Here is a 21827-nt window from a genome sequence, read left to right as displayed (position 1 = left end):
CTTGGAAGAGACCGCACAAATGCTGGACGATGACTTCTAGCCGAAGGAAATCCTCTTCCATCCAGGCTGTTCTGTCCCATTTTTGTTCTGGGAGCGGGCTGTGGTTTTGAAGCCCGCAGCCGCCCTGCTCTGCACAGCCTGGCACGGCGCTTCCCAGCCGCAGGGGGGTGACCGATGCCTCTGAAGGAACAACCCAAAGCCCCGTTTTACCACCCCATTTTCCCAAGCTCAAGAAATCTGGCTGTAGTGAAACGGCAAGGTTTCAAAGCTGTTTATTTGTCATTATTTAGCGTGCCAACGCAGCTACCACAGGCGGCGAGGCAGGGCTCTGCTGAGCGCCTCGCAGCCCCTTCCTCCTCCAGACGTCTCCTGGAGGCCTAACGCAGCCCTGGGGTGGCAGTGGGGAGAAAAGACCCGCAGGGGGCCGTACAGAGAGGGGACAAACCCCTGCGGGCTTCGGGGAGCCCCAGCGCCGCCATTTCGGGCTGAGGGGCGCCTGGACAGGGCTGCGGCTGGACGGGGCCGGGAGGCTCGATGGGACCGGGAGGCTGGACCGGGCTGAGAGGCTGGATGAGGCTGAGGGGCTGGGTGAAGCTGAGGCTCGATGAGCCCGGGCGGCTCGATGGGGCGGGACGGGGCGGTCGCTGCCGTGCTCGGGGCTGGGCTCGCTCCGCGCCTCCATCTTGAGAGGGAGGGCAGGGGGAGGGCAGCGGGCGGCGCCGCCGCCGCCGGTCGTAGCTGCGGGCCCCCCCGGCGGCGCTCAGGTACCTCCGCCGAGGCGGGCAGGGGGCTGCGGCCAAACCCCCCGAGCGGCTGCGGGCGGTGGGTGGGGAGGGGAGGCGGGCAGCGGAGCCCCCCCGCCCGCTCGGCCCTGCCGCCGGGGGGGTGCCGCGGGCCGGAGGCCTCGCCCGCCCCGTGCCCGAGCCGAGGGGGCCGAGCGGGCGGTGCGCGGCCGGGAGCCGCCGTTCCTCGCCCCGGGGCTGCTCCGGGGGTCCTGCGGGAGAGATCCCCTCCCGGTGGGCTGTAGGGCCGCCTCCCTCCCCGTGTCGTGCGGCCCCTGCTCGGCCCGGCCCGGCCCGGCCCCCGCTGCCGGTGTTGGCGTTGGGAGGGCAGGAGGAGCCCGTCCTGCCTCCGCCGTGAGCCCCAGCCAGGGAGGAGAAGCCCCCGGCCGGGCCGTGCACGCCGCTGCCTGGCTTCGGTGGTTTTCCCCGCTTGCCTGCAAGGCTCGGCTTTCAGGTGGCGGCGACGTGCGGTTCTGGAGGCTGCCGGGCTTGTTCTTATCAAAGGTCTGCGGCTGTTTATCCCGTGACAACGTGCGATATGTTTAGATCTGGCAGGATTACACGGGTAACCTATGAAGGAGATGTCACTTGCAATTCTTCGCTGGTATTAAACGTATGACTGCAGGTGTTTAACAGATGTGCGCTGCTCTGTACACGATAACGTTTAAAGAGCTTTGGCAGCTTGACATTATTTTCCTCATCTGTTTTTATTGGAAGGAAAGGAAGAAGCGAGGTGATGTCAATTTCGCTTGTCAGCTTTCACTGCTAACCTGAAGCTACTCTGTAATTCCCGTGGTGCCAGCTGCTTGTGTCCCACAGCGAGCAGCCCTGCTGGGATGCTGGCGGACTGGACCTGGAGCTCTGGTTAGGTGCCCTAAGAGCTGATAGACACTGCTACCTAGGCAATAGATCAGTATTATGCATTCAAAATTCATGAAAAAAACTTTGCATAAGTGTAGATCTCATACATAGAAATAGTAAGTACAGAATTAAGAAACATTTTGAAATGTTAACATTATACCTTAGGTATCAGGATCGAGCTGTACCATAACAGTTTGAAATATTACTTACATTTCCCAGTATGGTCCACTATCAGATTCCCAAAGTATCTCTTTATGTGCAATTAAACTCTCTCCTTTTTTTTTTTTTTTTTTTTTTTTTTTTTTTTTTTTTTTTTCTTTTGGTAGTAAACTTGGTGTGTTTTCTGTGCCTAGTTTGGGCTTGTTTAACTTTTTATTGAGCTAAAAATGGTGATCTTTACCTTCACTACCCAATACTGGTATGAAAAACTTGGTTCAGTTTCCTTTTTTTTTCAGTCCTTTGCTTCATTATATTCTGCAGGAAACTTGCCCTGAGTGAAGATTACCAGGCTTTACGAGAGTGTGATTGGCATGTTGCATAAGTCTCACTTTTCCATCTCTTTTGAAGATTTTTGCTTTTACTGTCATTCAGTGATACCTCTCAGCAGAGGTCGAAGTCGTGTTAGTTGAACATTGCTTTAATGTGTATTTCCAAATGTAGAAGGAGGGAACGTCAGCCAGCTTACTTTTTTTTTTCCTGATTAGTCAAAGCAGTGTCTCTGTTTGTCTTATCTTGAAAGTAATCAAACACAAAGTGAGAATCACCTGATGGTGACAGTACATATTCAAGGAGGGGGGTTGTATCCCAGAACTTGTATGATTGGAGCAGCCAGTATAACTGGAAAAACTAAAACTATTTCTTCTGTGTGCAAGCCCTATCTTGGTATGTTGTCTCTTTTATTGTACGTGAAATAATCTTGAGTAAATAAAAGGAAGAATTTCAAGTTGACTTGCCCGCACCATGGCTTGTGACTGAGCTTCTCTTCTGGGTTTCTTGTTATTCTTGCTATCAAGTACTTCTTTAGAGGTTTTGTTTTCTTTGTAAAACAGCTTGGGGCAATAATCTTGTGCTGCAGTTATTTTGTCAGTTCTTTTACTTGTAATGACCTCTTCCCTAATCATCAGTAAATCCAGAGTGATTTCGTATTTTGTGAACTTCATGTAGTTTTCCTTTTTAGGGTTGAACTCTTAATGTGGAAAAAACATGATAGTGTGCCCAAGGAAATATGTAGTGCTACAGAAACCAGTTTGCACGTTAAATATCAGTAGTGGAGTTATACGTGCTGTCCTCAGAAGTCTCTTCTTCCATTTCAGTGTAGTAAGAGTTGGACAGGCCTGTTGTGTACACACGTTGTGGATTATGTTGAGAGACCATTTTTAAATATATATTTTTTTGAGCATCATAAACTAAAGTGGTGGTGACTCAAGTGATCTAGGATACGGTATGTTAAGAAACAAAATACAGTGACGTGACAAGGAATGTTAAGTACTTTCTTTTTCCTTCTGCAGAAGACCTTCATGTAACTGGCTGAAAAATGGTTCTACAAGATGACAACCCCAACTCTAACACTATTGAAATGGTAAATAAAATTTAAAAGACTTAAAAAGATAGCCATGCTGTTTGCTGAAAATTATAATGATATTAGGAAATGCATTTTAAATGAATATTCCCTCAAATGTCTCATTTCAACCAGCATCTTTTAAAATTATATCGCGTGGAAATGATATTTTCCTATAACACAAACAGAAGGCAAACATAGACTAGATTTAATAGGGTGGAATATTGTATTTACTTCTAAACCATCATTTCTATTTCATACCATGTGTCTTCTGTAGCTTAAATTTATCATAGGTTATGTGCTTCATGAATTAAGTGTTTTATAATGGGGAAGCCATCTTTTTCAAGAGAAGGACCCTTCTTTTGCATGGTTCTCAGTTTAGGTCTCAGATGTAATATTAATGTGCTAAACTGTTATTCTGAAATGAATGTATTCTTGCTAATAAGCATTGAAAGGAGTTCTCTGTGAACAGCCCCACTGGATCTACAGCCCACAGCACATCTTGAGGGCTGATAGGGAGTAACATGCAGTTCTTGCATGATAACTAAATTTGGGTGTAAATCCTGAATGTGGTTACTTGAGTATAGCTAACGTGGATTAAGTAGGGATGGAAAATAAGCAACTGAATGGTATCTTTTAGCTTAGTAATATTTCATGTAGTGTGCATGGAGAAAAGATTTTTTAAGCAACTTTTTTTTTCTTTTTGTTTATTTCTGTTAATGCTGTATACAATTACTTCTTTTGGGACATAAATAGGCCTGAACAAACAGCTTGAACTTTGTATGGATAAATACTTTCCGGTTTAGGTCCTGATTATCTGAGATGCTGATTGTAATCTCCAGTTACATTGATAGCATAAGGAAAATATGACCAGCAGCTGTTTGCATGTGAGGGCACTGAACTAGACAGGCATCAGAATGTACAGTGTGTACATTGTGTTTGTGGTATATGACATGGATAAGCACATGCCTGTGTCTTCAAAGTACATCTTCAAAACTGTTTTGACTGGTTTTAGTCATTCAGTAAACTGTATGGTGAAGGGATTGAATTTGCTGGATGCTAAGCAGTGTTTAAATCTTGACAAGTTCAGTGGGGGCTGAATTATAAACTTATGTGATCTATTTTTATAGTCTCCCTCTTAATCTATTTTAAAATAAATGAGAAGCATCAGTTAAACTCTTGTAGGAGGTGAAAGTTAATAAACTTTCAGGCAAACTTCAGAGGCAGTCAAAGGCAAAATTTCAGCTAAACATTTAGTGCTGCCCTTACTGCTACCTCTTCTTATACACACTAATTTGTGACTTATTAATATGGGGTGTACATGCATATAGGATATATGATACAGAGTATCCCTTAATAGTGATTAGCAACATGTAAAATTGTTAGATATTTCCATAAATAAGAAAAGAAAAAACCTTCCCGCACTTTCGAGCAATAAAACAGCTTTATTATTCTTGTTTGTCAGTTCAAGTTTGGTTGTGCATCCTTTTGTTGTGCATCATATATTTGCTAATGGCTGGATTTGCACATGGTTAGATATTAGATGGGCTCCTGGTTTGTATAGTATAGCACTTTTCCTCAGTCCCTAATATATGTTTCTTTTCTATATAGCAATTTTAAAAAAAGTGTGTTAAATAATAATAATACTGTATCAAATCAAGGCAAGATGATGCACTTACACCAGAAATAATGTGGAAGTGTACCATCTGTCTAGATTTTTTAAAGGCTGAAAAGCCTATATGCTCTTCCACTGCTTTCCTAATTCTAACACTTCAATTTTTGCTTAGGAACGTAGGCTTGAGAAATAGGATCTTTCACTGCATTGCTTATAAAATTAGAACTAAATGTTGTCACCTTCGCATGTGAGCCTCTTGCATTCAGTTAATAAGGAAGGGACAGTGTTCTTTGAAATAAAGATAGTAAATGATCCTGTTTTCAAGCAATTCAGCGTTGTCATCCCAGCATTTTTTATGTGAACCAATTGTTGAGGTTCTATATTTGTATATCTCTAACATCTAGGACTTGAGCTGCAGTACATGCTTGTTGAACTTGCACTTTTAGAAAATATTTTGTGAAGCTAACTGTCTAATATACACCCACAACATTTTTCAAAATTTTGTCTTTCTTTTTAGGAGACTATCTTCACTGTGACGTGATATGTGAAGTTTGTTAGCATTTTTTGTTTGTTTTTTACACTTATTGTGGAAGGTATGTATGCAAAAAAATAAAGCTTATTCTTTCTGCTTTCTTTTTTTATCGGAGTTTATTGCTGTCAATGTGCAGAAGCCAAATATAAAAGAATGTGTGGAATTGTTATTTCATTGCAAGTTTGGAAATACCAGTGATTTGTCAATAAGTTGGATAATGTGGCTGTCCAAAAATTCCCCAAATACTTGTTTATACCTGTGTTTGCATTCTGCATGAAGTTTTACAGGTCTTAATTCAATCCTAAAACATTTTATGTAACTTTCAGTAGGGTTCTGCTGTTCTTTTGGTAAATTGTGGGTGAGGTATGAAAAATCGGGTACTAAAAAGGACATTGTCCTAATGAGAGAAATGCAAATTAAAAAAACATGTTATAGACACTTTACTACTGTCACTTAACCACTTTTTAGTCATCTCCTAGCTTGAAGATGCATCTTGCTATATGATTACGAGTTGGTAGTCACCTCTTCTTGTTAAGCATTTTTTTCCCATTATGGGAGAATGATGCAAAGAGTGATTTATTAGGCACACAAAATTGTTAAACAGATATTTTGCAAATCAGATGAGCAGGCAGTAGCTGCTATTGCTGTAACATACTAAACCCCTCAATTTTGAGGTGTAAATATGTGCTTTTTAATTTGAATTGTAAAATCTACATATAGGTAGAAAAGAAATGGTGTAACACGTACTTACACTCTGAATAGCTTCATATATAACCTCTAATCTGCAGAGTACAAGGAATTTTATTGTCCTTTACTTCACTCCCACTGAGGGATCCTAATGCGAGGAATTTGCAGGAGCCTAACACAGCCAGGTTGGATACAGTGTTCAGCACCTACAGAATGCACACAGTCTCTGCACAGATTATATGTGCTGTATGCTTTGACACAGTTTGTGGTGCAAACAGAAGAGCTAGTTGTGTAAGCATGTCATGTAGAGATTTCAAATCCGCTAGGCAACTGCTGTTCCTTCCTGTTTCCAGCTACCTATGCCCTTCCTACCCACAGCACGTAAGTGGTGAAAGGTTGGAGTAGTTTCCTCTTCTGCTATAGCTTACCACTGTTATTTTGTCACCTGGTAGCCTGACAAGGAATGAGACTTTTCTTCTAGCTCCTTTGGAACTTCTTTATGCTCAGCTTCCATTTTGGCTGCATGTTATGAAAACGTGGGTGATCTGTAGGCTACATACAATAAAATGTAATACAATGCCTTGTAGGTTATTAGTCATAATAAAATGGAGGCAAAGTTGGTAGAGCTTAGTACATAATATCCATAAAACTAATTCTTAACAACTCAAAAAACTCACAAGCTTTCAGGCACCAAAATGTTTCTGTTCAGTTACTTGGGCTTAAAATAATACACCTATTTATTTTCTCTTTGGAAACAAACGTTTTCTTCTTTATTCTGTATTGCATAAAAACTGCAGTTTCTTGCTGAGTCTTTCATAACGTTGCTCCTATCTACTTACAGACCTTGCTTTCTTTTGTCAGTCTCACCATTTTATCAGAAAAGCAGAATAATTATCCAGAAGTAGTGCCCACGCATGGAATATATGAACATAGAACTAGTGGTGTAATTATACTTCAGGATCTATTTTTTTCTTTGGAAAGAAGCCCTTTGAGAAATGGAGAAAGAAAAAGTGTCTAGATTTAAATGTGGCAGGGAGTATATAGCAAAGGAGAGGCATGAAGCAAACAAAGGTGGGAAACAGTGTAGTGGTCTGAAAAGCACTTGTGCACATGTAAACATATAAGTAATTAATCTGAAGAATAGGCAAGTCTGAAAGAAAAATGCTGTAGCTTCCTTGCTGAAGATACTGTGGCACTGTCTCCTTCATACAAAAATGTTCAAGTAATGAAAAGGCAGTGAGTGAGGATATGTTGACATGTGGAAAAAAACAAAGTGTAGTGTAGTTTAAAGTCAAATAACTTTATTAGCAAAGCAGTTCACCTCTCTTTATTGGAAGAGTCAGGATTTGCTCCATAAAGGTGAATTACTTCTTAGTTCCTTGAGTTCTTTCATAGATAGTGAGCTTGGTTTTTATGGTGATAATTGGCAAGGTATGCTATATGTTCTGTAGTGAATCAACTCTTAATGCATTTTCTTAAAATAGACCCAAAATAAGATAATGTTAATCATAGAACTACCATATGTGTATCTCAGAGTTTCATTAGGAAGTATTTGAAAGACTCTACTATGAGTGGACAGAGGTATGAGATGTCCATCTCTGTTATATACCTAAGCTTGTATTTGAAGATTTTAATCATAAAGTTGAAGGTTCCTAAGTTTGGGTCTTACAGTCAGCACTTGGTAAAGCTGTATCACAATTCTGAATCTTCTACTAGCATTAGTGAATGTGAGCGCATGTAGGTCTGGCACGTTCGTGACTAGCACTTGAGTTACAACACAAGCAAGATTTTTAAAAGCTCCTCTGTCTTGTTTTTATTTTTTTGATGTACTTTATTGATCTCCTAATGTTTACTGAAAATACTGAAATTAATACTTTATTTAATGTAAGTTGTACAAAGTCAAGCCCTCTAAAGCCAGGATGTGCCACTTCTTTGGCCAACCCAAACAAAAGCACTTCTGTTCTCATGTTTACTCTGTGATTTGAATAAAACAGAAGTACTCTGCCTACTGAGAGAAAAGGAGAGCAGGTTGGTCTGCGCGCTGCTATAGTGCTCATCTCCTGCATCCATTTTCTCTTCAGAAATTTCTGTTGAGCAGGAATAGGAGTATACCCCTACTCTTTCAGTAAAAAAAAAAAAAAAAAAAAAAAAGCAGTTGAGTAAAATATTTAAACTGAGCTGGGCTTTCCTGGTAATTCACTAGAATTGCTGTAATTGAGACCTTTCTATCAATACTTTGGACAAAGATTTCTAAGGTCCATGTAAAGGCTGATAGGCTTGTGTCTGTCAAAATCTGAGCTTTTTATGTTGTGATTTCTGGCAAGTCTGTACGGCTTTGATAAAGCTGTACTAGATGACAAGCATAAACTTTGTGGCTGTAGTTTTGACGTCTCAGCATATGAAGTGTATGTAAGTGATAATTCCTATGTGTAACATAGCAGGGACACAGTCAAAGCCATAATCAAAATGTCTGAGTTTTTTTTTTATCTTAACCAGGCAAATCTTTCTGTTGTGTATATGCTTACTGTAAGTTTGAAAGTTTTTCACTAGGATTGGTGCATGCCTGTACCTCGTGAATTATCACACACACACACATAAAAACAATACATAATAAAGTTATAAAACAATATATTAAAACAGTTCAAGTGCACGTGTAATGTGATTTTGTAAGCTTACAAGTAGGTGTTTTTTAACATTTTAAACATGGAGGGATCATAATTTATTAAGTGTTGCCATATCTTCAGAAATGTTTGATGAATCCTAAAGTTTAAACAAGTTTCTGACTACTGTTAGTTGACTTATATTTGACATAACATGCCAAACTAATTCCTACTGTAAGCCTAGAGTATCTGAATTTACAGAAATGCGTTGGTTTGAAATTTTGCAGAACTCACAGCATAAAAATTCCAGACATTTTATGCTTTACCTACTTTTGTTTGTTTCAGTGGTGGAAAGGTAGATAAATTCTTGAAAAGCCAAGGTTGACATTTTTGTTGCTGCTGTCTCTGAAAGTCTCATGCCAGATCTGTCAAAGATCTTTTTAACAAGCCTAAGCATCTGCTTCCTGGTATATTGGGTCTGTTTCATATATGGAACACTTGGTCCTCTCTGCACCCAGTGTGGCTTTTGTACGTTTTTACATTCTTGTTTGTAATAATTTGGGTTTTATTTCTTTATTAATACTGGACAGGTTACAAATGGTGTGGGTTTTTATCATGAATCGAATGAGCTCCCAGAGCAGTTCATCCTCTCAGCGCAGGCGAATGGCTCTAGGAATCGTCATTCTTCTCCTTGTTGATGTGATATGGGTTGCCTCCTCGGAACTCACTTCTGTAAGTATTGTTCTGTGAACCTTAAAAGAAAATAAAAGTCTATTTAAGAGAAAATTCCAGGGGAAACATGGTCACTCACACTCAGTAGGCATTCTAGTGTAAGGTTTGACATTGTTTTCAGTATGGGGAAGACAGTGTCCTCCTTTACTGAGTTACTTTTACTGGAGTTACTTACTTTACTGGATTACTGAAATAACCTGTATACGTTAAATATTATGAGCACGCACAACTCAGTGACTCCTGCTTTCAATATAGAAGGTATTATTGGCGATTTTAAAATGAAATAACATAAATTAATAAATGCATGTTGTAACTTGGGAATTCATTTTGTTTATTGCCATATTAATTAAAATAACACCTCAGCTTTTCCTGAGAAGTAGTAAATAAGTTGTAGCATTACAAGTTAGTTAGTATGGTAGATTTTAGTATGGAACATCTAGAAGCCTTGGATTAAGGGACTCATGGGTCACGGAGTTAAGCCCTGTAACTGCAGACAAGTGTGTTGTAATCTAGTTCATATATTCACCATCTTAAAACTGGTCTGCTATTTAAGTTTTAGGACCTGAAGTGGATCTTTAACAATGAAAATTGAATTGTAATAAATTTTTCTTAGATTCATGTTTCTGAATAGTTATTATGTTATGTGACAGTTCTGAAACTAAGCATTTACAAATGTTTGTGTTTTAACATGCTATTATTAATGTAACTTTTTTCCAGTGACCTGGTGTAAACACTACTGATTATGAAATACTACTTAGAATAACGTTCTCTAGTTTGTGAATACTATGTTATTGCTTATAAAAGTGATTTTTTTTTTTTTGTTTGTTTAAGAAATGTTTAGAGATGAGTGTATCTTTGGTCCTATCTGAGTTATATAGTGTATAACACTATGTTGCTTGATAAGTAAAAAGTAGCTTTCCTCTGGTGGCATAGCGTCTTACAAGATGGCATTTAAGATGCTTTGAAAGAGGATGTCTCCAGAATAGATAGGATCACTTATCTTTTGGTCATTGGTGCCAATATTTGCAATGGTATGACTTTGGAAACCAAACTACCATGGAGTATATATACCTGAAACTGTTCATTGATTTTTATGAATTCGTACCTAACTGGTAATTTTGGATACTGCAATTATTTTCTTTCCACAGTATGTTTTTACGAAGTACAACAAACCTTTTTTCAGTACGTTTGCAAAAACATCTATGTTTGTTCTGTATCTCTTGGGATTTATTGTTTGGAAACCGTGGAGGCAACAATGTACTCGTGGGTTTCGTGGAAGGCATGCAGCTTTTGTAAGTACTTTAACTTCTACAAAAATTGAAACGTTTATATAAGTTTGTGCAGAATTATTTAAAATAAGGAATAGAAAAAGGTGGAATTTAATAAATAATGCTTTAACAAAAGCAGTTATAAACTGAATCATGGCACAGGCTGAGGTGGCAATTGTAATACTAACAGTCTTGCGAGGAAAAAAAATTAAAGAAAAAGGAGTGTGAAATACGTGAGGAATCATAAGAAATCTACAGAACCAGACCATGTGTGCATTTACCTTGGGCAGTTGCAGAGGATGATTCTTTTCAAGAAGAGCTTACCTGCCTCATTGTTGGTTCCCTTTTACTTCTCCAGCATTTATAACTAATAAAATTAGTATTTGAACATTGTAGTTGATTTTTAGATTTTCTAAAAGAGGTTTTGATTTTTTTGCCATCATATTTAGGAAAGGTGGTAGAATTGTGACTTTTTTGCTGTTAATGCTCACCGAAAGTAAATATTGGCAGCCTTTTATGCATATGAATGGCCTTCTGTTGCCCATCTTAGAACCGGGCACAGTTTGTGCTAGGGTCTAAAATGATGACAGAAATAGAGGCATTTTCCAAGGAATTGAGAGATGTTGGGAAGAGCTCCTGTTCTGTGCCAGTGTTTCAGAATGCTGAACAGCAGGACTCAGGAAACAGTAAGACATTTAGCCTTATACTAATCTTGCATTAAAATAACAGAAAAAGGTGATCCAAGAACATGCTGTTAATCAACATGTCTCTAAAAGCTTGTATGAAAGGAACATATTGGATATGTATATGGATATATTGAGCGTCACTGATAGTGATATTTTAGGTGTAACATACTTTTGTTATTGGGCTTGATGTCATACCTAACATGGCAGTTAAAACAAAACCCAAACTTGTTTAAAAAAATTGTGCTAAACAAATGGAAATCATTTAGAGTTGGGTGATATCTTGAAATATTTTTTGGTAGGCTTTATGCTGTTTAGAATCTTCACAAGATAACTGGGAAATAAACAGAATTTACAGGTTCTTTACTGGCAGAAATGGCAAGGATGTGATGAAAGCACTGAAGGGTGATTAGTTGTACAGAGCAGTTAAATTGATCAGGTTTACTAATCTAAGCAGATGAGTAGAATGAGCAGCTCTCACCTAGAGTGAATGGTAGTGGTAATATTGACCACCTGGATCCAGACCAGTGCTATGGCAAAGACAGAGATGATACTTAATTCTCATGTGAACTGGGCACCAATGAGTAAGATTGCTGAATCTGTCACGTTTTGTGTGTGGCACTCATGGGACTGCTCCTGGAATCCTGTTTTTTTCCTTTTAATTTACCCTACAAAGGTAATTTTTAATAATTTGTAGGAAATAACCGTTGCTTTTGATGTTTAGATACTGTGAAAGAACAACACAAAGGACTGTAGAGTGCAGTTAGAAGTAAGGTTTTTTCGTAGAGGTTTTTCAAGAAATTAGTTAGATATTCAACTGCATAATTACTGTAAGTGCCTTTAAAATGCCGTGTGTTTGCCATGGAACAAAAATTATATATTTATGAATTTTTATTTCAACAGTGATTGTTTAGATAAACACACTTTACTTTAAGCCCTTTTCCACATTAGAGGCTTTGTAGATTTATTACCAGAGTGATAGAACAGGAAGGTGCAAGTCAGGGAACTGGGTAGCCATGCTTGTAAGGATGTAGAAAGGAAGAGGAAAAAGGATGGCTGACCTTATCCTGACTTAAGTCTTGTTAAGACTGAGGCAGAGTTCTGGGCTTTTACACAAAGGAACTTTGCCCCAGTAAAATGGAGAAACAAGAGGACTATTGTAATGTCTACACAATAACTTAGTGCAACGTCTCAGTGACTGAACTTCGTAGGTTTTGGCTTTCCAACAGTCTGATCTTGCAGTGACACCTGGGTAGTTGAATTCAGTGGGGTTCTCCAAGAGGTAAAGGGAATTACCAAAATGGGGTTCCTTACTGAACTTCTACGCCCTCTTGGTTTTGGGGGTGAGGGTGTGTGTGTGTGTGGGGAGAATTGTGACAGAAATATGGAAAAAGGCATTAAAAAAACGTGTTCTCAAAATAAATAAGCACAGATTGTCTTCATAAATTGTTACATTTAAGGTTCTTTTAACTAGTTTGCAGATGCTGAAGGTTATTTTGCTGCTTGCACAACAGATAATGCTGTAAACAGCTCTCTGGTAAGTTCCTTAACTTTTAAAGCTCAGTGCTTTGTAGTAACATGACACCATTATCTTGACTTCTTGCCTTTAAAATATCTATTTGCATGTAATAGTTTTGGCAAAGGGGCTTGGTAACTCAAGTATTTAAGTACTGCAAATAATGCTGTGACTTATTATGAAAAATAGAGGGTCTCAACTCGATAAAACATTTACTTAAACGTTTCTGTAGTAGTTTGTGAAAGAAGTATTTGTCATAAAAAGGAAACCTTTTTCAGCTCAGTAGCTATCAAAGCAAAATGTGGAGAGCTAGTGGTAAAGCGGAACATCTTCAAGACAAATACACCAGAGCATCATTCAGTTGGTTGAGTATCTTGTGTACTGTGATCCTGCATTGCAGTTTGGAAGAGAAATGGACTGCCTTCTTCCATCCAGTGGATGAAGCGATTACAGTTTACTAAAGCAAAAGTCATTGCTGATAATTCTGCTGATAAGCCAGATGTCATTTTTGCAATGATTTTCATCATCAACAAATGATATTTTTTTATCTTCCTGTTGCTCATGGACTGCTGGCTAATCTGCATGCTTAAATTGGAGGCAACATCCAGAAATGGATCCAAAACATAGAACATAATTAAAGCTTGCACTGCTTCTGTAGTAATGTAGGGGAAGACAATTAAGTGTTGACAAACTATGATACGTAATTTATATTTTCTACTGAAGGAGAAGTTGGAGAAGTTTTTTTTTTTTTCCAGACGTATGCTTCAATATTTTTTTTTTCAACTTAATTTATGTACATTTAAAAAATAATCATGGTAGTCTGCTTAGTGCGTAAAGATCATCTGACCTTAGAAGAAAGATTCACTGTTAAGCTTGGACAATTTTGCGTTAATATAAACACCCACAAAAATTCTTGTCCTAAGGAAGGAACCTAATAAAAATGCAGCTACCAGATTTTTTTTTTCTTATTTCACTCTTACAGCTTATTAATTTAATTTAAATAAGCAGCTTAACTCTTGGCTTATTGGAAATATTTTAAACAATTAAAAGTCCTGCAAAGTGTCTTGTATACTGAAGGTCTCTTCCCATTTTTTTTTTTTTTTTGACATTTAGTTCTAGTTCATCAGTTTTTGGGAAGTGAGTATGCATTCAATTTTGTATCGATATTCTGTATTTTATGTTTCTAGTTTAGCATTTGGGCAGAGGTTATAGATCTACTGAAACTTCTGTGATTTTTTTAATGAGTTCTTTTTAATTTTAAATCAGTAGGTTTGTATTGTGGGGGGATGACCTTGGTGACTTTTGTGTTCATGAGGATTTACACAAAAGCAAGCAGTTATTTGTGTGCTGCATTTTACCTGTATGTTTAATGTAAAATACAGAAAACATATGAGCATTCTTGACAAGCCTATCTGCTCTGTATAAAAACATTCAATTAAATTTGATTCTCAGTATTCACCAAACTTTTATTTTGTATTTATTTTCTAATAAATTAATTCAATTGCTTATAATTTAAATATCCTGCTTAACTTTATTTTACGTATACTGATTCATTTCAGAGTGAACCTTTATATGTTCCTGTAAAGTTCCATGATTTGCCAACTGAAAAAAGTGGCAGTAATAATAGTGATGCAGAGAAAAGTGAGTAAAGATTCCTTGGAATGCTGAAATGCTAGTTCTTTGATTTTTTTTTTTTTTTTTTTTCCCCATTTATTGGTATAACTGCTCTCGTGTTGCAGGACTGACTTTTTTTTTTTTTCCTCCCCATCCCCTCCCCTTAAATCTCATGTTGCATGAATTGCAGTCTCATATTTGCTTTCAGGTAGAGAAAACATAGGCCTATCGTTCAGTTTACCTTTCTTGGTCACTACAGATCCAGCCTATGTTTATCTCAAGGGACCAGCTGGGTTCAGTACTTGTGATTCTTTCCTTCTGGGCTTGTATGACCAGCAGCAATGAGTCAGCCTCTGGAAAAACAAGCTATTGTCCTTTTTAGAGCAGGAGCAAAGCAGTCAAAGTAAGAATTTTAACAGTCTATGTGCAGTCTGATTTTATTTAAGCCTCACTATCTTGTGATAGTAGCTGAAATGGGCCTAACTGGCCCAGATAATTAAAGAAGGGTTGGCTGTCAAGAGTCCAGTTATCTGATCCTCAGCAAAAGTCCCTGTTTATAAAGGGGAAAGTCTCTTTTAATTTCTAGATGAGAGGTGTTAGGAACCACTTTAGTAGGCTCTACTGTCCTGTGACAACAGGCACCAATCATATGGTGATTGAGCTAGGCTTTTATCCTTTTTTTTTTTTTTTTTTTTTTTTAATTTAGGAAATGAGGTATTGTTTCATATCAAATCAAGTTAGTACTTCTATGTAGCACGTACTGTTTTTCTTTCCATAGGAAAATAATACTACAGTAGTCTTTCAAGTAAAATCTAAAACTGTCTTGTCCTGATACTTGGTTTAGTTAGGGGGTGAATTTCAAATGAGAAAGTGACCTTATGATTTCTGCTAAACTTTGAGGTCTGCTGGACGCTGTCATCCTCTGAATAGAACGCTGTCCTTGCAGTTAGGTACAGATGTGTGTAGCTTTTGGTTAATTTTCTTTAGCTGATTAATAGTCAGTTTTATATGTAATATTTGCCAATACAGAATAATTCCTACCCAAAAATTCATTGTCCTCTGGGGTTGTTTTTTTTTTTTTTTTTTTTCTTCTTTCTGACAGGGAGAAGGGATGCTATTTTTAGGGATTTTTTTTTTTTTTTTTGTGGAGGGATGGACAACTGTATTGATTTAAAACAAAAATTGTGCTTTGTCTTGGTAGCAGCCTGCTAAATAGCAAAATACTACTGTAAGAAATTAAAACAGTGACAAGTCTTCTATTTGGATAAAAAATTGTTATTATTTATGAATTATTTAGAATCATAATTTTTATTGCTTTTTGCGGTTTTTGGAACGGTTTAATGATCATGTACAACTTTTTTTCTTTTTTGTCCTTAAGCTCCCAAAAAGCCTCGTGTAAGGTTCAGTAATATTATGGAGATTCGACAACTCCCATCAAGCCATGCACTGGAAGCAAAGTTATCTCGCATGTCATATCCAACGGTTAAGGAGCAGGAATCAATATTAAAAACTGTAGGAAAACTCACTGCAACTCAAGTAGCAAAAATTAGCTTTTTCTTTTGCTTTGTGGTACGTGCTCCATTCTTTCAGAAAATTATAGATGCATTTAAAGCTTGTATAATAATAGTGAAAATTACCTGTACAGTATTGAGATAAGTTGTGCTCTTTCTGCCTTTTTTTTTTTTTTTTTTTTGTAAAAATACTGTAACTAGTAAAACCTGTCTCATGGTAGACATAAAGGTGAAACTTCTTGAAGGATGGGTAACCAAAAGAGATCTAGGGTGTGTAGTTAACAGTAAGGTCGGTTGTAAGATGCACCATGCTTTTGTGCCCTGTTGTCCAACACTGGACATGTTTGATACAGCAAAATCTGGGTCTACGTGTACACAGGTTGGTCTTACCTCCACTGAGACTGCATGAAATGGTTAAATGTTACTGTGGCTCTTTCTGTGGATCATCACAGGAAAAGCACCATCTTATCTGGCATTGTGCTCTCTCATAGTATGAAGAGAAGATGGTTAATTGTATTTCAGCTCCACTGAGGGCTGCAGGTTTTTCTTAGGACTCTGTTGGTCATTGGTGTCTCTGCATAACGCCTCAGTGCTGGGGGAGAGAGCTGATGGTGGCAGGATTTTTAAGAGACAGTAAAAATGTATAGAGCAGAGCAGTGAGCTTTTCTAGGCGTGAGTAGCTTCACTGAAGGTTACACGTAGTGTGGACCTGCCAGATCTTTTCTTCAGCGAGTGGTACTAAGTAAACTTTAAAAAACAGTAATTAGTACTGTTGATGCATGGACCGGAGAACAGTGATAAAACTTTCTGTGTATACATAAAGAATATGCTTACAGCAGCAAGAGAAAAATGAGTCTCTTGTAAATGATTTTTTGGATGGTTGAAATACTTTTTCTTAGAAGTTATTTAAAATGATGTGTCTGAATATATTTCCATATATACACACATGCAAAATTTTCTGGAGTAAAGTCATTATGTTCAAAACATTCTTTTTATGCCATTCATGGATGCTGCTATTACCAGAACATATATGTATTTATTGGACAGTATAAATATTCCTCTCCAAGAGGAATCATTTTTCTCATTTTCTCTAGAATCAGTTTTCTCATTTCCTAAAGAGAGCGGTAACTTCCCTGAGAATGTATCTAAAATTTTCTTAAGATATTAATCAAGAAATTTTATCTTTTTAAACAAACAAACTTGCTGCTGCTTATATTTATGATGGAATTGAAAGACATGAATCTTTTCAAAATGTTTTTGAGGTATTAAATGTGATGCTTGTTTTTTATACTGAAGATTAGGCTGACTAAAGTCCCATGTATCACCAGAAATTTCTTCACAGCCCTTGTGTAGTAATCATCTTGAAGCACTTACAAAACATGATAAATGTAGCTTTAGATACCACAGAATAACTGTTATAATTTCATTTGAGTTATTCAATTATGCTTACATTTTGAAGTATGTTATTTCACTGTCACACACATGTTGAATGTGGTCGGTTTAATTTTGTTCTACTCTTGCCTGTCATGTAATGTAATCACTGAATTATTTTTCTCGTCCTCCAGTGGTTCTTGGCAAATTTCTCTTACCAAGAAGCCCTATCAGATACTCAAGTTGCTATAGTTAATATCTTGTCTTCAACCTCTGGTAGGTTTTATTTACAAGATCATACTTGTGTTATAAGGCTGTTTAAAATTCTTTTTGGTTACAGTATGCTCGTGTAATGTTTTAGCTGTGGTTTTGGGGGATTGAAACCATTGAATGCATGCATTTAAAAATGTCACTATGTAATTGCAAGGTTTTAGGCTTTCTTTATGATTCCCTTGCTTTTTGCATTTCAAGGTGTGTGTGTGTAAATATAAAGTCTGTATATTAAATAACTATGCTGGGAGTGGAATAGGTTTGAAGGAAGGGTGGTATAACTTCTTGTCAAAAAAGGTGCAATTCAGAGTAAAGTCATCTTGCCAATTATTCGTTTAAGAAAAATGGGGTTTGACTGTATAGAACTTAAACCACCTAGATATTGTACATTTCACTTGTTTTTTTTTGAAAGGCTCAACTATGAGCTTTAAAACCAGTAAATTATGTTCATGTTTTGAGGTGTAACTTTTGTTTTATGAAATCAGTTTTAAAGGCACAATTGTGCATTGTGGACTGATTTTTTTAGGCTTGTTGCAGTTTTGTTAGAAATTCATCTCTTCTCAGAGTTGAGTGTGTATTTGTTCATCTGAGGATTGAGACCATGATGTTTTAGTTTTATAACAGTTCTGTTTTAAAAGCATGGATGCTAAAATCCCATCATTGACACAAGTGTGTAAAATGCAAAGAATAAAATGTCAGTGCAGCTTTCTGAGCAAAACAGTAGCAAAACTTGATTGTATAAACTGTTCTTATTTTCTCTTGCAGGGCTCTTTACTTTAATCTTAGCTGCGGTCTTTCCCAGTAACAGTGGAGATAGATTTACTCTTTCCAAATTATTAGCTGTTATTTTAAGGTAAGATAATGGAATGGAACATTTGATCAAAAACTCCCTGATGCAGTATGAGGACAAATACAATTATGATATCTGTGATGATATATTGATATGCTTCTAAATCGTTGCTTCATGAACAAATTGAGGAAACAAATTAAGAAGTCTTTTTACAAAATATCATGCTCAAATGGAAAATAAGATTAATCCAGTTTCAGTTGGAAATACGTGGGTTTATTTTCTTTTTGTTTAACATTTTTGTGTTTTAAGCAGCATTTTGTAATTCTTCTTTTTTTGCTAGCATTGGTGGTGTGGTACTCGTTAACCTTTCTGGATCTGAAAAATCTCCTGGAAGAGATACAATAGGTATTCACTTACTTTTTTAACCTTAGAATATGCAGTGATGAGTACCGTCTTTTGTCAATTATCAGTACATTGTACAGTAAATTACATTTCTTTGTGTAACACAACTAAAAGCCTGGCTTTGTAGTTTCAACTTCTGAAACTGGTTTATAGCTTAATTGAGTCAGTATTTACATTATTGAGCTTTCTACATTTTCCCTACTTTTCACATAGTAATGGATTCCATAATAAACAATTTCTATCTCTGTTTGACAGCTTTATAATAGGTGTGTGTTTTGAAGAGCTGATCCTAGCAACACTTGGCATGACTTAAATCAGTGTTTTTCATCTTTACAGGCTCCCTTTGGTCTCTTGTAGGAGCAATGTTGTATGCTGTGTACATAGTGATGATCAAAAGGAAAGTAGATAGAGAAGATAAACTCGATATACCAATGTTCTTTGGTAAGAATAAAAACAATGCTATTGAAAGTTTTAATTCAATGTGTGACTCAGTTGTTTGCTTTCACTCACTTAACTATATGTGAGTGGTTAAGGGGCTTAGAAGAGCCAAAGAGAGAGCTTATTGTTCCCATAATTATCAGTACTTCAGAGAATAGTTGTATGAGATGTTTCTTTTTTATAGTCTCAACAAGGAACGATCGTTGTCCTACTACCCGAAGGAATGTGAACAGCCCCTTTTGATTCAGTGGATTTTTTTTTTCCCATTTCTAAACCTGTAAATATATGACATAACTGTTTGTCAGCGTCCTTTCCTCTGTGTATGTGTATTGTCAGGGTAGCAGAGTTTGAGATTTTAATTATCTTGAAGCTGAAGAACATTTATTGTGATTTACTTAATGTTGTTCTTATATTCAGGTTTTGTAGGGCTGTTCAATCTGTTGCTGCTATGGCCAGGTTTTTTCCTGCTTCACTATACTGGCTTTGAAGCATTTGAGTTTCCCAGCAAACTGATATGGATGTGCATTGTCATTAATGGCCTTATTGGAACAGTTCTGTCAGAGTTCCTCTGGTTGTGGTATGTACTACTTGCTTCACGTATATTTCACAATATAAATTGTCTTATATGCATTATCAAATGTTGAGATGTCAAATCAGTAGCTTTTTTGCTCTCTAGTTTGAATTGCAGGTTGTCATCTGTTACATTACAGTGTCCCTTTTGAGAGCAACAGCAAACTTTAAAAAACAGGTGATGTGGACTTAAAGTATTCATTAAGATAAGCTTAGCTCATTATAGAACAAACATTTTGGTATGTTAGTTCTTCATTTTCCAAGGGCACGTAGAAATAATGAGAGACAGAATGCAGCAAAAAAGTATTCTACAGTTTGTCTTCAGAGACATACTGCACCATATCTCATTAGAATGTATTAATCACCAAGGTATGGCAATTCGTATATTACCCTGAGTTTTGTTAATTTCATGATATGATAGTCTGGATAGGTCAGCAACAGAGAATCAAACAGGAGGTTTGTAGGAGAACAGCTCAAAAGCTGTAGCAAAGTTGAAAATTTGTGTAAAACTGTCAAAAGGAGAGAGTGTTCTAAGAGCAGTGGTTGATAAGGTGGAGTTTTCAGCCTGGAAGAATTCAGGCAGCCAAAGTTTCTTCTGGGCTAGCATTAGGTTAAAATAGGAGTGTAACAGGTAATTCTATAAGTTGGAAAATCATATTTTATTCTGGAAACATTAAGGAAGAGTTTCCAAAAAAAGAGATGTTTCCTATGCCATATGGTTGCTCAGTGAACTAGAAGTCTGTTTCAATACTGTGTTTTGAGTATGTGTGGCAGTTTCTGTTGACTGAGAACCCCTGGCTTTCAATCTCTATTTGTGGTAGAGAGGATAGAAAACCTTGTGGGTTAGATAGTCTTAAACTGACATATTTCTGATCCTAAGTTCTTGGACAGGCCTACAATAAAAAACCTTAATGGAACCCCCCTTTCTGTGTATGTATTTTCAGCTGAAGTTTAAAATCTAGAAAGTTTAATCATGACTTTTTTTTTGTTTATTGGCAAAATTTTAGCCTATCCTAGGCATAAATCTATTTTAAAATATATACTTTTTTGTAATTTAATTTAGTTTATTTATTCACTGAATACTTTTATTATATTAATAACGTTCTATAAGACTAGTTCAGTGTTGATTGGTAAAAAGATTAACTGCTATTTTGACATAGGCCAAATGAAACACCAACAAAAACAAACAAAAAAACCCACCTTGGCTGTTGTCCCAAAATTAAGAACCAGCATAGAAGTACGTGGGTGGGCACAGACAATTCTTTAGTACACCTGCTAGTTGTGTAACTTCTCAGAATGATAATCCAGTCAATTAAAGAGCTATTTTTATTTTCAGTTACCTTTGTCTAGAATTTTGGACTACAACTAATCTCAGTTCATGCTGACTTCATTCTTTACATGTATAGTGTGGAGCTAGCACGGTCCTTTAATCTTTCTTTGGATGTAAATGCCATTTAATGCACTTCACTCTCCCCAAGAGTAGAGTCCTGCCAAGTAAATAATGTGATAGATGTGACCCTTTCGTTCTTTTTCTTTTTTTAACCCGCTGATAAATTTGGATTGGATTCTATGCTGTTCGTGCATTTATGATGATCTAGTGGTAAGGTTCGTTCTAATTCAGTAACAGCAGTCAGTGCTGCGTTAAAGAAGTACTCTGTAATGATGCAGAAAGGGGATTTAGAATATTGGGGGGGGGGGAAGGAAATTTGCAAAAATTCAGAGCATGCAAAAACTTTGTTTCAGTTCTGTTTCGTTCTCATCTGCATACATTTTTCTTTCTTTTAAAGACACGGAACAAACCAAAGTGATCACAAATGTTAAAACTGGTCATTTTTGTTTGTTTCAAAGTCAGCCTTATGGAAGGACCTAAGGGCTGGGTATAGGAGTAGTCTTCTAGTTGGAAGAACGTGCACGAAATAATGTTCTGGAAAATCTTTTCCAAATATTTGTTCAGTTCTTTGTGTTTAAATGCTGTTAATAAATTCAACCACTTCTGTGAGGTGAAAATAGTATTTTCTTTAGTGAAT

At 37.2% G+C, this 21827-nt stretch overlaps 1 protein-coding gene across 2 annotated transcripts in view; it reads left to right on the top strand.

The window, feature by feature from the left end:
- The first annotated feature begins 731 nt into the window (after nt 1–731).
- SLC35F5 (solute carrier family 35 member F5) overlaps nt 732–21827 on the top strand; it is a 32936-nt gene continuing 11840 nt past the window's right edge. Inside the window, exons 1-13 of one of the 2 annotated variants that reach the window (XM_032189798.1) lie at nt 732–764; nt 3152–3222; nt 5334–5409; nt 9226–9367; nt 10516–10659; nt 12793–12855; nt 14394–14475; nt 15827–16017; nt 17525–17606; nt 18366–18453; nt 18731–18795; nt 19150–19233; nt 19648–19807. In XM_032189798.1, coding sequence (XP_032045689.1) covers nt 9233–9367; nt 10516–10659; nt 12793–12855; nt 14394–14475; nt 15827–16017; nt 17525–17606; nt 18366–18453; nt 18731–18795; nt 19150–19233; nt 19648–19807 — 1094 coding nt within the window. In that variant the 5' untranslated portion in view covers nt 732–764; nt 3152–3222; nt 5334–5409; nt 9226–9232. Of the gene's footprint in view, nt 765–3151; nt 3223–5333; nt 5410–9225; nt 9368–10515; nt 10660–12792; nt 12856–14393; nt 14476–15826; nt 16018–17524; nt 17607–18365; nt 18454–18730; nt 18796–19128; nt 19234–19647; nt 19808–21827 lie in introns of both variants that reach the window. The other variant, XM_032189797.1, reaches the window with a different exon arrangement.

This window comes from Aythya fuligula, chromosome 6 (genome assembly GCF_009819795.1).
Source record: "Aythya fuligula isolate bAytFul2 chromosome 6, bAytFul2.pri, whole genome shotgun sequence".
NCBI classification, from domain to species: Eukaryota; Metazoa; Chordata; class Aves; order Anseriformes; family Anatidae; genus Aythya; species Aythya fuligula.
Note: the sequence above shows the minus strand (reverse complement) of the source record. Positions and strands in the feature narration are given on the sequence as shown.